Source organism: Lampetra fluviatilis, chromosome 2, assembly GCF_964198595.1.
Source record: "Lampetra fluviatilis chromosome 2, kcLamFluv1.1, whole genome shotgun sequence".
In the NCBI taxonomy this organism is placed as follows: Eukaryota; Metazoa; Chordata; class Hyperoartia; order Petromyzontiformes; family Petromyzontidae; genus Lampetra; species Lampetra fluviatilis.
The window spans coordinates 27,833,337-27,849,417 of NC_136276.1; the positions used below are offsets into that span (position 1 = coordinate 27,833,337).

A 16,081-nucleotide genomic window follows, 5' to 3' on the forward strand; every position below is an offset into this window, starting at 1 on the left:
GGGTTATGACACATTTATAAATAACGCGATCTAACCCAAAAACGTTGATTATGAAGCTTCTGTTTGGCCTGCATGGAGGGGGCCAAACGGGCACGACATGGGCTGGAGAAGAGATTGGGAGCTGGGTGGGCTTGCCGACGACCGGCAACCCATCGGTGTTCAAGATCGGCCTCTTGTGGAGGAGGCCTCGTGAAGGATGTTGTTGGGGAGTTGGAGGCAGTGGCCCTCCGGCAACAACGGAGGGCAGAGGAGCGACGCTCACAACAACGAGCGGAGCGGCCGGGCGGATAAAACGTAGCAAGTTGGCACAGTCGGGAGGGCCTGGGGGGGCCTGTGCCGTGACCTCCTGTCACCACGTTATGAGCCTCAAAGTGCACCTCGCCTGGCACAGGCGCCGTGGTGATGTCACCGTCACAGACCGAGTGATGCGAATAGAGCGGGGTGTTGGTATTGGGCTGTGTTTTTATCTCGAGATGAAGAGGTTGTCATAACCATGGTCGAAGTCATTGATGCCTCATGCAGACGCCAGGGTAGCGAAAGCTTCTTGCCCTCTGCCACAGCCCGCAGATGCTCAGGCGACCTCAGAACTGTCCAGACGGCATCCCACCGTCTCATACGGAGACCTGGAGAGTCATTCTTTGGTCTAACACTGATGAGACAAGGCCACGACGGATTTTAAACTAATAATTTTAAGGGTTAAGATTTACACGTGCGAGATGAGAAGCTTCTTGAATTGGGTTACATGACTAGATCAGATGAAGGAAGTTTCAGAGGCCAACCCATGCAAGGAAATAAATAGCACAAATTCAACTATTTCTTGATATATGTTTTTATTTGACCAGGTAAGACCCACTGAGCTATATAGATTCTTTTTTCTGAAGCCACCTGGCCTGTGGTAAAACATGCAAACACACAAGCTTTGATCATGTTTGCAATGTCTATGAAAAATGATTGGCCTACATCGTATGCTAGAAACGTGCGTTTAGAGTATTTGGCTGCTATAAATTTCCACATGATGATAAGCCACGTCGTTGAGCTTTCATTTGTGGCCAGGTCGCTTCTGAAAAATAAGCTAGTAGCTCAGTGGGTCTTATCTGGTGAAAATAATACGTGTATTTGTGTTCTTATCTTTCCAATACTTTACACTCCTATCGTGTTTTGGTATTGTTTGTTGTTGTTGCAACTCTCTGACCCATCCCGGTCTGGGCTTTAAAGCTCATCGAATTCCTCCAGGATAAATAAAGATTCTGTTTCTGATCAAAATGAATCTCAATTCAAATGAATAAACAAAGAGAGGTCACCTCACTCTTTGGTTTTTTCGGTAAAGTCACGTAGGTATAAAATAGAATCATGAAGTTATTTATAAGTAATGTATTGATTTTATTCTTTTATTTATTTATTTCGGTAAAGTCACGTAGGTATAAAAGAATTTTTTTAGAAATAATTAATGTGCGTTATTATTTTTTTATTTCGGTTGTCGCGTAGGTATTAAATAAATAACTTGTTTATAAATAACTTAGTCACGTAGGTATAAAATACAATAAATAACTTATTTATAAATAACTTTTTTTATTTTATACCTACGTGACTTTACCGAAAGAACCACTTATTTATAAATAACTTTTTTTATTTTATTTTATACCTACGTCACTACCGAAAGAACCAAAGACCAACTTCAAATCGAGATGTCACCCCCCGCGCCCCCCACCAACATCGAGGTGACTAATTTAAATATTTGTTACGCGCCGTCCGATTGGTTCAACCTCTCCACGCGCGTCGTCCAATCAGACGCCGCCTTTCTCGCATTATTTATTTATTGAATCCGCAGTCCAAGATGGCCGCGCTGGACGGAGCGTGCAGAATGGAGCGAGCGGCCTTGTTGTTGTTGTTGTAAACGTTCTTTGGAGATGTAATGATGTTATCATCATCATCATCGTCGTCAGTCTCCTCATCGTCGTCAGCACGGTCACATTAGTCGGTAACGACTGCGGCTATTTTACACGCAGCGAGACGCGGGTGGGTGAGCGACGATGCCTCTGTCCATGGAGTTGCAACTGCAAAGCATCTTCGACGATGTCATTGTAAGTGTTTGTTTAAATCACTTTAAGTAGTTTGCAATGTATCCACAAATACCTTTGCATCTTGCACTGTGACGCACCGACGTGGGATCGTGGCCGTACATGTATTATAATTCATAATATAGGTTTTTGGGTCCGATCGCGTTATTTATAAATGTGTCGTAACCCTCCACCACCCGACACGGCCAAACAGTAAAAACTGTTTTGATTTAAAGCTTTCGTGACTGCAGGGATTCATATTCTTGGTAAAGTCACGTAGAAGGGAAATAATAAAATAATATACATATAATATTTTGTTTTATATTTTTATTTTATTATTTCCCTTCTACGCGACTTTACCGACAGAACCAAGAACAGTAAAAACTGTCACGTTTTTCAAAGGACAAAATAATTCACTTCTTTAGCCCACCGGTGTGTTGAAGAGCTGGACGTGATGCACATGCCGACGAATGTTGGTGCGACCTCAAAGCCTACCTTTATATACGAGTCTGGCATGAACAATGAGCTCTTAGAATGCGAGATATGTCCCCTCGTTTTAAACCCCAGTGATGCCTTCGTCTGGCAGTGAGAATGCGGCTTTAAAAAGTGGATCATTAAACAAAGTCGGAAGATGCCTTATGCTGACAACTGCTGTGTTATACTTTGGGGTTTAACGCTGAACCCTACGGATCTACAAGTGTGCCCGGGACTCGATCTATGAGGAGCGAGTGTTAACGATGACCCAGAAGAATCCTCAAAGGTTCCGCATTCGTCTGTGAACCTCGTGCATTAATTAACGAGGTACCATAGGAATCATAAAAGTTATTTCGGTAAAGTCACGTAGAAAGAAATTAAATAATAGAATACGACGTTTCGATTGATGATGGTTGCTTGTGTTGCAATCGAAACGTCGTATTCTATTATTTGATTTATTTATACGTGACTTTACCGAAAGAACCAAAGAGTAATTCCTGCAGTCACGAAAGCTTCGAATCTAATCCTAAAAGTTGTAGGCTGAGCCTCGTACATGAATACTGAAAACCCTTGGACCGCTGTGTGCGTTGGCATGGATCTCCGTTATGGGCATTACACATTACCCGCATGAGTTCCCAAACTTTACGTATTTCCACTTTAAGGCCACATTGTCTTATACTGTACGTGTACTGCACGTTAAAAAACTGGAAATGCGCAATTACAGTTCTGTGTGGACCTACGTATTTGCAAAGTTTCGTGTTTTCAGGTTTACCTTGAGATTAGTTGGTGCAGTTTAAATGCCACATTCCAATGGCGGAGACCAGTGACTGCAAATGACGACCACCATTCGTTTTCCCACAGTGGCATTCATCTTTTAATGGTCCCCAATAGATTTTGGACTCGGTTTTTACTATCGTTCCTGAATTGCATTCTTAGCCTTTGGCTGTGAGATGCCAAATACAATAATGTAATTGTTTTATGGTGATTATGACAGCATTGTGATACGCAGTGATTGACCGCGTGTGTTTTTGCGTTTTTAGAAAACAGAACTCATTGAAGAGGCGTTTGCGGGGTAAGTACAGTACTGGTTTTATGGCCAATCTTGACAATCTAGTTTTAATTACTATAATTGTCACAAGTGCACGTTCACAAACGTGGTCCATCCATTATATGATTGAATTATTTATTCAGATAATCCAGTGGCTCCACACTTTTTGAGGCGGGTCCTGCATTAGAATGTTTAGTAATTCCTGTTTTAGAATTGGCAGGAAAACTGGATTGCCAAGGATACCACTCATAGAGCCACACAAATGGATTAATGTACAGTACTGCCATTTTCTGGTCTCCTCTGCTCTGCAAAGCCTTGCCTCCAATTGGAAAGTGTTGAACCACCTTTGTCATGAACAAAAATTAAAATGTGCAAGTAAAATATGTTTTCCTACTCAAGCGAGCATTGCATCAGTATTTCTCTGTTGGCAGTCCTGAGCTAGTTGTTGAAATCCCACATTTCAGTGCTCGGATCTAGCTTATCTGTAACATAACCACTCTCGATTTCCAACAAAGTGGTACATATTTTACTGATCACGAAAAGATGATAGTCTTGAGTTTGACCCCAAACTAAATATGTATTAGTGAAAGGCTGGGAATTGAAAAATGTATACTGTGTAACAACCAATGTTTATTTTGGCATTGCCCTTATTCAGAGCAAACATTTTAATTTAAAACGATACTATATTTGTTTATCAAGCATGTTCATGGACACGGAAGATGATGAGAAAACAAAACAGATAACTTGTCTGGCAGCCTTCAAGCTGTATTGGAGCTCACTGACACAGGTATGGATTTGTTTAAGAAAAACACCTCTCAAACTATGAGCATAATAATTTATTTTATTTGAATAATCGTTACATGCCAGCTGTTGATAATGCTGCACTGTCCCTTACATTTATAACCTGAGTGCATGTTTTATTTACATGTTGCTTATATAGTTTTGAAGTAGGGTATGCTATGTGTAGAGACATTTTGGATGTGCTGGACATCGTGGTAATTTTTCATCAACTTCAGAACGATTATAAGGTTTTCATATTGATGGAATAAAGAGGAATTGTATTAGGTAATATAGGACCTACTCATGGAAAAAAATGCCTCCTAGTTTAATAACAAATAGGTCGAAGAGCAAGTGTTGTAATTAAGCATTCATTAAGGTTGGCAGAGTATATGGCGATAGAGCCGAAGGAGATCTCAAATGAGTCAATTGGGATTTTTACATAGCAATCACCCCGTTTGCTGGCAATGCTGAGTCAACACTATGGGAACCTCATTTGCCAGTAAAAATATGATAATTGTTTTTTTACCCTTCTATCTGGCAACAAAACTGACACCTTTTTGCAGTCATAATACAAACAAAAGACATAACTCTGATAATGTGCACTGTCCTTGAAGTTGATTGGTCCACACCCGAGACAGCTTTCCTTAGAGCCTAGTCTCACATGGGTTGGACCGGATGTGCCTTTTGGCGTCATCTGGTCCAAAAACCAATTATCAATGCTGAGTCAGTCACCTTGTACCAAGAGGGAGGCCTGCCACTGGGAGTATCCCTTCAAATATTTGACAATGTTTAGCACACTGAGATGCCTTGGAATTTAGGGTTATATGTATGCCATTTAATTGCTCCAATATTTATGAACATATTGAATTATATGCTGGTCAGGATGCTGCTATTTTAAATGAGTCAAGGATTTGTCTCGTGGGTAACGTTATTGTGCGTTGTTGCAGGAATCGCACGAGCAGTGCGTACAGTGGGTGGTGCGCTTCATCCACACGCAGCACAGTCCAAAGAGAATCTCCTTCCTGTACGACCTGATTGCGACTGCGGTGGAGACGTCTTTACTGCCACCCAGGTAAACCAGTCCACTTGTTCCCTAGTCTCAACATAGAGTATCTCAGACTAGAGGATCTATAAACGGAATGTTAATGTCAATGCCGTTCATATTTAGCCGGGCGGTTGTGGCGCTATGCCTGTAATCCAGCACCGCAGAGGTGAGGATTGGTGGATCACAGAAATGTTGTGAAACTTTCTTCTTATGGTGTCAGGGTGTAATACCCTGGCTTGCCAAGTGAATGTGGTATGTATGTTGAACTTCTTTTGCACTGGAAGTAGCCAACCATTTTAATCGGAGGTGTGGCTGAAGGACAACAGACTAAACACAAAAATCTGTTCTAAAGAAATGTATTTAAATGTAGAAAATGTCGACCCCCACCTGTTCCATCTGTATGGGATAGAGTGTTGCCCTGTAGCACTCTTGGGCCTTCCCCACAACTTTATGTATATAAAGGACTGCAGAGCTTGGGAGGAAGTTCGGCACCGGCTCAATGCTTGGCTGCCTAGAACAACTGGATTGGTTGCACTGCCCTCTGCACACATCCCATACGATACCTATTTATTGTGCATGCTGGTCACCCACCCAGGTTCTATACAGTCTCAGGTCTGCTTAGCTTCTGAGATGGGGTGCGTTCTGGGCGATATGGTCATGGGCACATGATATTCATATGTACCCAATGTATTGCTGTCGCACTACACTTTGATGCAGACTCGTCTGTGAGACGCTGATCAACTCTGAGCACCTGGAGTACGAGAAGGCTCAGCTGTGGTCACTGACATTCAAGCTTGTGCGGAAAATCATCGGGGGTGTAGACTACAAAGTGAGTAAACTGCATTGTGTTTCTGAAGTAACCCTGGTTTATACAGGGCAAAATAACTACCCGTACTATTTTTTTAAAATATATTATGAGTATATAAAGGTTATTAATTTGAATATTCTTGTTCTCAAGATGTTTCAGTCAAGTGTACACAAGTGCTATTGATGTTTGGGTGCCTTTTAACTTACGCAGGGTGTTCGAGACTTGCTGAAGGCTATCTTGGAGAAAATTCAGACCATCCCCATCACTGTGAGCTCGTCAGTCGTGCAGCAGCTACAGACGGCGAGAGATGTATGTATTGAACTCCTAGCTTTGTTTAAATGCTGGGCTTAGAGCTAATGTATGAATCCATATTTGCTCACATTATATTTACTAGCCTTTTGCCCATCCAAGGACGGGTGTATTGCAGTACATCTGAAACTTGCAAGCGAAAAGCAGACCGTGACGTGATATTCATTGCATCCATTCGTGTGCAATTTGTAAGGCCGCAGTGACACAGAATTATTTCATTTAAAGGATATAATTCCTTGTTCATTATGACGTCCTTTTTACTTCTATAGCGTTACGGAGATCGCGTGACGTGAGGGTTCTGCCTTTGTAGTGAGGGTTGTAAGTTGGCGCTGAGGAGGGGGGAGGAGGCGCCTCGCCCCCCCCATGTGGAGTGATGTCACCAGCTAATTATTATTAATGGAGGGGGGTGTGTCCATTTGGAGGACCGAACCTGTCCATGATTATTAATGAGGGGGAGGGTTCTCCATATGGAGTGATGTAACCCACTCATGATTATTAATGAGGGGGGGGTCCATGTGGAGGACCTAACCTGTTCATGATTATTAATGAGGGGGGCTGGTCGACGTGGAGTGACGTCACACGCGGGACACGCACATTCTTGGCTCATAGTAAATAATTCATAACCAGGTGGTGGTGTTCAGTTTCTGGTTGAGGATTTCTAGTACATCACGACCTCCTGGTCAATAACTAAATACCACTTTTTAGAATGCCAAGAGTTCGTTTTTGGGGGGAGACCTTGCCTCTGCCAAAGGATGTGGAATCCCATCACTGGATCATGACCTCGCCTTTGTTTAACTGGGAATAAACTTTGACTTTAACATATATCAAGGACGATGGGAATTCTGAAATATCAGATGATTCGAATTTTAATAATATGGCTTCATGGCTCATAAAAACAATGGCGGTGTATTGTTTTTGGTGTTGAAAGTCACTCGTTTTAGCATATAAACCGTTTAAGGCTTCACTCTTTTGTTTATCTGGCGTGTAATATAATGTAGTACTCTAAACAATTCTGAATTCAACAGGGCACTTGCCAGATTTGATACATTTTACAAGGATCATTTTATGTGGACATTACATTTAAAGAGGAGTCTTATCTTTCCTATACCACATTATGTTGCTTTACATAGCTTCCATTGCTTTTTTCCCAATTGCCCAGTGCCCATGTGAATTTTCACATTATTCCACATAACTGCCAATCTAATTTAATTACTTACCTTTTTTTCATCATCCAATTCAAAATTTGTTTGCCAGCCTGCTACCTCATGTTCTTAACTCCAGAACTCATTGTCCTCCTATTATTCCAAAAGTACCCACACGTTATAACAACTTGTCTTTTAAAGTGTGACACAACCAAAACTATTTAAAATGCTTATCTTGTCCACTGCTGTCCGATCGTCTTTCAGGTTCCATTAATGAGAAAAATATTGAAAAACCACTGTCAGGCACCACAGTGGCTGCATTTAGCATTTTGTATCAAATCACATGGAAGTGATGTCAGTGACAAATTTTGAGTGCCATAATAAAATGTCGAACAGCCTGCAATATGCATCCTAGGCACATATCTACAAGATAAGAGCTATTTGTTTTTTGGGGTAGCCTCTACCACTAACTCTGCTTTGAAATGCTTTTCACTAACTAACTATAACTATATTTTTACTTTACCAGGTAAGGCCCACTAAGCTATATAGTTATTTTTCAGAAGCGACCTGGCCACAAATTATAGCTCAACGGAAGTGCCTTATCCTGTGGAAATGTTTCGCAGCCAACTCCTCTAGTCACTCTCAACAATCACCAGGTCACTCTCAACAGAAACTATGTTCACAAAAGGTTTAGTCACAACTTTCAATAACAATACGTATGAGTAGATGTTTCAGAACGATTGCCTTGTGCTGTGTAGCTAAGTGATTTTTGATTCTGTGGTTGCAGGTGGTGATGTACATACTCGACCGAAACGCATGCCTACTGCCTGCTTACTTTGCTGTGACGGAAATTCGAAAGCTGTACCCGGAGGGCAAGCTTGGCCATTGGGTATGTTTGCATTGCAAAGGTGGCATCTGTTTTGGGGGTCACATTTAGACTTCACATTAATCTGCTAGCAATCACATGAACGGTTATGTAGTCACATACTATCGCAACCCAAACTAATTGTTTTATGTTGTCTTATTAAGCATCAATTGATGGCTTATATCCCTGGTTTGTACAAAACTGCTTATTCACCTCTGAGACCCTGTCACATGGCCTCCTGCTCCGAGTACTGCTCCTTCTGTTTAAAAAAAAGTTCAGTTCACTGATCTTTATTGACTTAAAATAACCTCCCACTTTACACACTGTCATTATGCGGCTTTAATGCTGGCTCCCGTCATGGGCTTTGTGTGAAGACTAGGAAGCTAACTAATTCACCATTGACTTTGATTGTTCACGTAAGAATAAATGATTTAAAATTGAATTGAATCGTGTACCTTGAGGATATTGGAACAATCTGGACATATTAGACATCACATACAGAGGAGAAAGTATAAACTAGACAATACATGTGTGAATCAAATCATGACTCTTATAAATAATCAGTATTTATTGATGGGTTGGTGGAGGATAGGGAGTGTGAATAATTACATGCTTAGCCAATGAGTGAAAGGTATATTAGCCACAACACACTGATGTCACGAAAATGTGCTGTCCAAGAACCACTCTCAGTGAAATTTAATTATTCTTGTCTCACTAAGAAAGTTTAAATTATATCTTGCCTGGGACATGACCTCAGTTTGGGTTGTGTTTTTGTTGAGCAGGGGTTTGTGTGATGCAACTTGATATTATTTTGGTGATTTCGAAAAGTTTTTTGGTTTGGCCATGTTTGTTTGTTGTAGTACGGTGTTACTGATGGCCTTAATCTAAGTTGTCTTGTGGTTGTTGTTGTTGTTTGACTTGCATCCCACTGGGATTTTTGCACACAGCGTTGGTGTACGGTGCTTTTTCTGCAATATTTTGCTGTCTTTTCTTGGATTTTCTGTTTGCACATAATCACATAGTCACTTTAAGATGGTTTCTTGTTCATGTTTTTTGTTTGATGCGGTTGCACCCGATTCAAGAGCCGAATGACTCACAGGGCGATACCAAATAAATGAAACTGAAACTGATATGCAAGCTGTGACCATATTTTTAACGTGGACTCTGCTTCTCGTTTTGCAGCTGCTCGGTGGACTTGTTTCCGATTATGTGGACAGCTTCAGACCAACTGCAAGGATAAACTCGATATGTGGTAAGAATTAATTTAAAAGCAAATTTAAGAAAATATACTCTTTATAGCCACAGTTGTTTGTATCTGTAATCTACCATTGAATAGCACTGACATTTGCAATTTTCCATTTAAAAAACGTTTTTTTTTATCTCAAGTGGAATACTTTAAAGAGTGTTTTTAAAACAATTTAAACAGTCAGTGCCTTTTGGTTATAATTTTTCGTGGTAAATTTCAATAGTGTAGGGGCCAGTCTCTGTATGAGGTGGCTTATGCCAAAATTAAATTGTTTTATCTACTTTGGAGGGATGATAGAATGGTTTTAATCCAAGCAGAATTTTAACTTGTCATATTATGATTGTAATTTTTCTTATTTAACCACAGTGATTTTGCTGTTATAAGGGGCTTCTTGAAATTGTGATGACATGTACAATTCAAATGGCATTGACATAAATGTAAACTAAGACCCGAAAACCATTTTGAATGTTTTGTCTGCGCAGGTCGCTGCAGCCTCTTACCGGTTGTGAACAACTCGGGAGCAATCTGCAACTCATGGAAACTGGACCCGACTACTCTCCGCTTCCCACTCAAAGGCTTGCTTCCCTACGACAAGGCATGGCCTTGGACATAACTCTTCTCCATATCCCCAAACCCTTTCTTACACACAACAATTGCTGCCATTCACCACTAAGTGGCGCTGAAATCACTGTCGCTTGTGTACCCCTTGGTAATTGAAGGCCACGTGACGTGTTGAATGATCACTGGTTGGGGGTCTTGCTGGGTTTTAGCCCACCTGGCGCTCTGAAATTGTTGTGGGCATTGTTCGTCTGTCTCGTGATGTTGCTGGAAGACAGCTGCGACCAACTGCCCTGTAACATTCGTTGCCAGCCACCTTGAGAGAAACTGTTATTGACACTGATAGGTCCAGTGACCACAAGTCTACTCAACTCCAAGTCCTCCTGTGCATTCTTAGACCATCTCTTCTCCAGTCCATGTTGTGTCCATCTAGGCTGTCTGTATGGTCAAAAATAATTTTATTGACTATGCGGTGTGGCTAGGCATGCAGGCTACGTAACCCAGACGACGTATCCTCGCCTGCCAGAGGAGCTTACTATTGAGGCTATGTCCAACTATTATAAGGATGTGTGAGCTTGAGAAATCTAGTCTAGATAAGTCCATAATAATAATAGGCAGGCTAGTCTGTTTCAAGCTGGCTCAAATGTTTATGAAAAGCGGTCCATGTTTCACAATCATATAAACGATCGGGAAATGATAGTGGCTGAGAAGACATGTTTTATGTGGAGCTGCCATTTAAGAGGCAGCTTCTACACAATGTTACACAGCTGATGAAAAGATAATTCCGATGGACTGATTTCACATGAGCCCTCTGCTGCCAAACCGGAACTGGCTTTGAGCACACTTATCAGGTGCAGGAAGTCTTCTACCTTCCCCCGAACCACCCCGATACTCATGGAGAAGTGAAGAGGTAGAATGTTTGATTCCATAGAGTATATGTACAGGCACATATATTGCGTTGGTGGGGCTTCTGTTAAGGCTCCACGACTTCATGGTCAGCTCCATGAGCAGCAGTTACAAGGTCATTACTATTTTCTTGTTGACCAATAGGAAAACAAAACTTAACTTAACATGGGCATCGATCAACTCTCCACCAGATGGAATTGTGTGCCACATTGCAGATGGATCCTTTGTAATTTGTTTAGTTATACATTACTGCATATACTATAGGAAAATCGTGATTGCTTTTATTATAATCTTACATTATTGTTTTTTTAGGACCTCTTTGAGCCCCAAACGGCGTTGCTCCGCTACGTGCTGGAACAACCGTACTCTCGCGACATGGTTTGCAATATGCTTGGCCTCAACAAACAGGTACACACGCACACAAGGGCACGCTGATTGCAAGTCTTTGAAAACGCACCTCTTGTAAGCAGTTATTATCCAAGGCCTCATCGCTGCATTTGCATCAGAATTGTCGTGTTTTCTTGCTATTTCACGGTTTCCTCTGCGAGTTCCAGATGCATGATGAAGCCTCAGCAATCTCAGAGCAACCTTCGTTGAAATGCTAAGCTGAATTTAATGGAGCAAATTTGCATGCACTGTTACGTAAAACAAATGTTTTTTTGTCCGTGTTACGCTCTTCAACACGGGGTGCAACACTGTTGCATGCGGCTTTGCAACGTGATGCAACTTTGTTCAAACTTTTTGTGAAAATAGTTTCATTGCACAAGCAATAAGCACCCTAATTGGGTGCATGGGTTATGTGGTAGTTATTGCAACCTGCTCCAACATGACTGAGTTGGTTTTTTGTGTCTATGGCAGCAAGGAGATGTTAAATCAGAATTTAGGATTATCTGTCTTTGTAATTATTAATACTCACTTTTGTAAATATTATAACTTTGTTAATTTTACCCAGTTCTCTGAAATGCTGAGATATATTTTTTTGTTCATAGGCTAAACAATTGCTCTTCCTTACCTATACCCCCTGCTGGGCTCCTTGAGTCATGAAGAAGGGACCTCCACTTTAAATAGACATGGGCCCTTATTTACTTGAATGGCTCAATTACATGTAATTGTCGTGTTCCAGAAGCAACTTCATTACATTTTTGTTTTACGTTAAATGTTGAGCAATATTTGAAGAGGCCAACAAAGTTACGTGCAAGAACTTTGCACTGTTTAGCTTCAGGCTCAGATTAATTTACGAAAGGCTTCCCAGCGCCGCTATTGGCTGCTTGTAGCCTCGTGGTCATAATAATGATTGCTTGACCGCTGACAGTCAAGTGGTTCAGTCTAATGAACAGTTTGGTCGATTGTGTTTGGGTAAATCTGTCACTACGGTGGATCGCATTCAGTGTTCACTTCCATCATGAGGCTTTCTAAGAATTTAACATCATCGCAAAACTAATGCAAGTCCGTAAGTAACCCATAGCGTCCATTCACCACATCTTTGTTGCCGTGCATGTTGAACGCGAAAGGTCTTGCCGCTGCATTTCTTGCCCACGTATAGTTTGGTGTTCGTTCTTGTTCCTCGATCCCCACATATAACCAGTTCCCATCGTCATTTGTTTTCTTTTCTGTAGACGTCAAACATCGCACAGGTATGAGCAGCAGCAGGTCTTCTGAAAGAAAATGCACTAACCAGGCGCTGAGCATTAATGGTGCTATACTCGTTGTTTTCCCCGCAGTTAATGTGTGGCATTAAATGCGGTCACACTGCTATGATCGGTGTGCCCTGCTAAGCTGTGGTGCATTAGCAGTTCCATGCATGTGCTGGCTAATATAAGGTAGTTGGTGGATGGGTTGTGCTACATTTAATATAGTATGGTTCAGAACTTGGTACACATTGCCATTAAATTTCTTTCCATCGTATCGACTGGCTTACTGATGTAAGCGGTGATGTCAATTAGTGGATTAGTACACACTATAAAAACCTTCCGACATAAAATTATATTAAGGATTAAAACTCCACCGGTAACCCACTTCATTGGCAAAAATAAAAACAGTTCTTTTGTGTGTCATTATTTAGTTTCTCTACAAAATTACACGCACTGCACAGGTATAGAGGATTATGAAAATCTCCATGGAGGCAATATGGAGCTTCAGGGTTCATGAGCCAGGCACAGTACAAAGCAGTGACCGTTTTTGTTCGATGGTTAGCCAAATGCCGCTGCAGGAATGACCAGAGTTTGCGTGATAGTTTATGCTCCTTGATGGCAGTTATTGGCTATTCAGCATTAACAGAAAAACAAATATTGGAAGGGTTACAAGAAGTATTAACAGCCAGTAGAGATATGGATTATAAAAATTGTCATGGAGAGATGAGATAACTTTAAACTACGAAAGATTTTACAGATCATCACAGCCAAATGCCATTCCACCACACCCTGACATCGCTTCCTCTGCTATATACCTCAGTTGTTGCACAGTCAATATCCGAACCCCAATGAATGCTCTTACTTGGCTTTTAATGATTCACAGTGTAAAAGAGATTAATGTATTCAATCGTGTGTGTGTGACAATCGACAACTTATACAAATGGAATGCAAATTTTATGAGGTTACTGTTAAGCTAACGGCATGAACAAGGAAGAACGAGCAAGGCGAAAATGTTCTTAGGTTTTTTCGGTAAAGTCATGTAGGTAAAAAATTAAAATTAATAAAAGAAAAATAAAATAAAAATCACGACGTTTCGGAGGCAACACAAGCTTCCGTCTTCAGGTGGAACAGTCACAGCACGATTGCTGCAATCGTGCTGTGACTGTTCCACCTGAAGACGGAACCTGTTCTACCTGAAGACGGAACCTACGTGACTTTACCGAAAAAACCTAAGAATATGAATCCATGCAATCACGAAAGCTTCAAATCTAGAATTAAGACGAAAATAATCAATTCTTGAATGGAGTCATGACCCAGAATGCTGACAAGGCATCTTTGCCTGCCAAGCTTCGACAGTATCCCGCTATATTGCTTTAGGGGCTTCGCCTTGTTGCACAACAGTTGACACGTCCTGCAAGAGCTGCCCATACAGCGTTACCACCGCCAACCGCAGCCATCTCATTCGGCTTTAGCTCTTCCTCTTGACGCAGATGTCCAAGTGCCCCCACTCTGTTGTCTGCCTTCGTAACCTGTCCTCAGTTGTTAGAGGACAGTCCAGGGAAGTTGTGGCCACTTGCTCCACAAGTGGAGCGTGAGGAGCAGCCCAAATTGTGACTGTGGCTACCGAAGTCAGACGATCGCCCATGTATCGCGACATTCACTCTGCCCCACCTGAAGCTATTAAGTGGATTGCTAACCTCGACATCAAACCACAGCTGCTTCTCCAGTCATACGAAGAAGATGGCCTGTCACACGTCCAGCTAGCCAGCGCAACCTCCTTTTCCTGAATATTCCTACAGTGGGTGATTGTTAGAGTAGCCAGTGAATGATATGGGAAGCCAGCGGAGGGAATGGCGATTGGTTTAGTTGTAAAGTTATTTTGAGTAAGAAATCTAAAAGCACTTTGTATCACGTAATATTTTTTAATCGAGGCATGCAAATTAACTTTTTCATCACATCTTTATTTTTATGTTAACAAATTTACAATTGTGGTCTAAAAGCCATAAAATGTCTCAGACTTTAAAATTTACCATCTGAGAAAAACACTTTTTTTCTTGCCCATGTCATAATAATTCAACACTTTCCCACGTTTTAAATATTTTTGTAACAATCGTTACTTTATAATTAATTGCATTGTGTTTGTGCTATAAAAACAGGAAGCGTTAATTAGAATTCACTCATTTGACAGGTGTTTTTGCTTCAAGTCTGCTACTTCTGCAGTAGACTTCAAAAACGCCCCATAATGAGAAGTAGAACATTTATTTTCTGCACATCTCAATGTAGGACCCTCCTGAAATTGACTTGAGTCTCAGCGGGGCATTCCTGAATGAATAATAGACGTAACGTTTTTATTTAGCTGTATAAAACATGAATCTTTTTGTAGTGTTGTGCCACTGCAAGAAGGGTGCCTCCCTCATCATGAATCGTATTTTACGTCAATGCAATTAAATTCCGTGTGACTTGTCTTCTTGGTAAAGACTACATGGGCTTTACCACTTACATTCGACACCTGCTAGGTGTGACTATTAACATGTTTGTGTGTAACGTTCACTCGGCACGCATGTGGCTGAGCGCGTGAGGTGCTAATATCAATTTTGCCGTTATCACGTGCTGGGATCATGCAGCTTAATCAGCCGATGCCTGTTCATGCATACACACGCATGCATGTATACAGATGTGGGTTAAATGAGAAGCTTTCACTTCTGCAAGAGGTGCCTTGGTCACTAACCCGCAATCCAACTGTTCAAGCAAGATGCAACCCAAACACCAAACATTTATTATCTCCATCATTAGACCTCCTTTGCCAGTACCAAAATATAATAATAGGGTTTTTCCCCTTTTTTCTGGCAACAAAACTGAAACCTTTTTACAAGGATTCATGTCTGCATTAACCACAATACTTGCGGTCAAAATGCAAAGAAAATTATCATAGTGTGTTTTTTGTTTGCATTTTGACTGCAAGTATTGTGGTTAATGCAGACATGAATCCTTGTAAAAAGGTTTAGGTTTTGTTGCCAGAAAAAAGGGGAAAAACCCTATTATTACTTCGTATCTCTTTACACACATATTTAGGCTGTCACCCAAGTTGTTCGAAATGGGGTTGAAGCTTCAGTGATGGGAAGATAGAATGATAAAGTTACAGTTTAGTTTAATGATTATGGAACTTCAGGGCTCTTACAGTAATGTCACTCCCATATATTGTGATACGTCAT

The 16,081-nt window shown here is 41.2% G+C and overlaps 1 protein-coding gene across 2 annotated transcripts in view; it reads left to right on the plus strand.

Moving 5' to 3' along the window:
- Positions 1-1,828: 1,828 nt before the first annotated feature.
- MED23 (mediator complex subunit 23) overlaps positions 1,829-16,081 on the plus strand; it is a 43,003-nt gene continuing 28,750 nt past the window's right edge. For both annotated transcript variants that reach the window (XM_078873084.1, XM_078873085.1), the window contains exons 1-10: positions 1,829-2,081; positions 3,572-3,603; positions 4,279-4,366; positions 5,307-5,431; positions 6,122-6,233; positions 6,423-6,521; positions 8,451-8,552; positions 9,711-9,780; positions 10,257-10,369; positions 11,551-11,646. In XM_078873084.1, the coding sequence (XP_078729210.1) occupies positions 2,031-2,081; positions 3,572-3,603; positions 4,279-4,366; positions 5,307-5,431; positions 6,122-6,233; positions 6,423-6,521; positions 8,451-8,552; positions 9,711-9,780; positions 10,257-10,369; positions 11,551-11,646 (888 nt within the window). In that variant the 5' untranslated portion in view covers positions 1,829-2,030. The remainder of the gene's footprint in view (positions 2,082-3,571; positions 3,604-4,278; positions 4,367-5,306; positions 5,432-6,121; positions 6,234-6,422; positions 6,522-8,450; positions 8,553-9,710; positions 9,781-10,256; positions 10,370-11,550; positions 11,647-16,081) is intronic.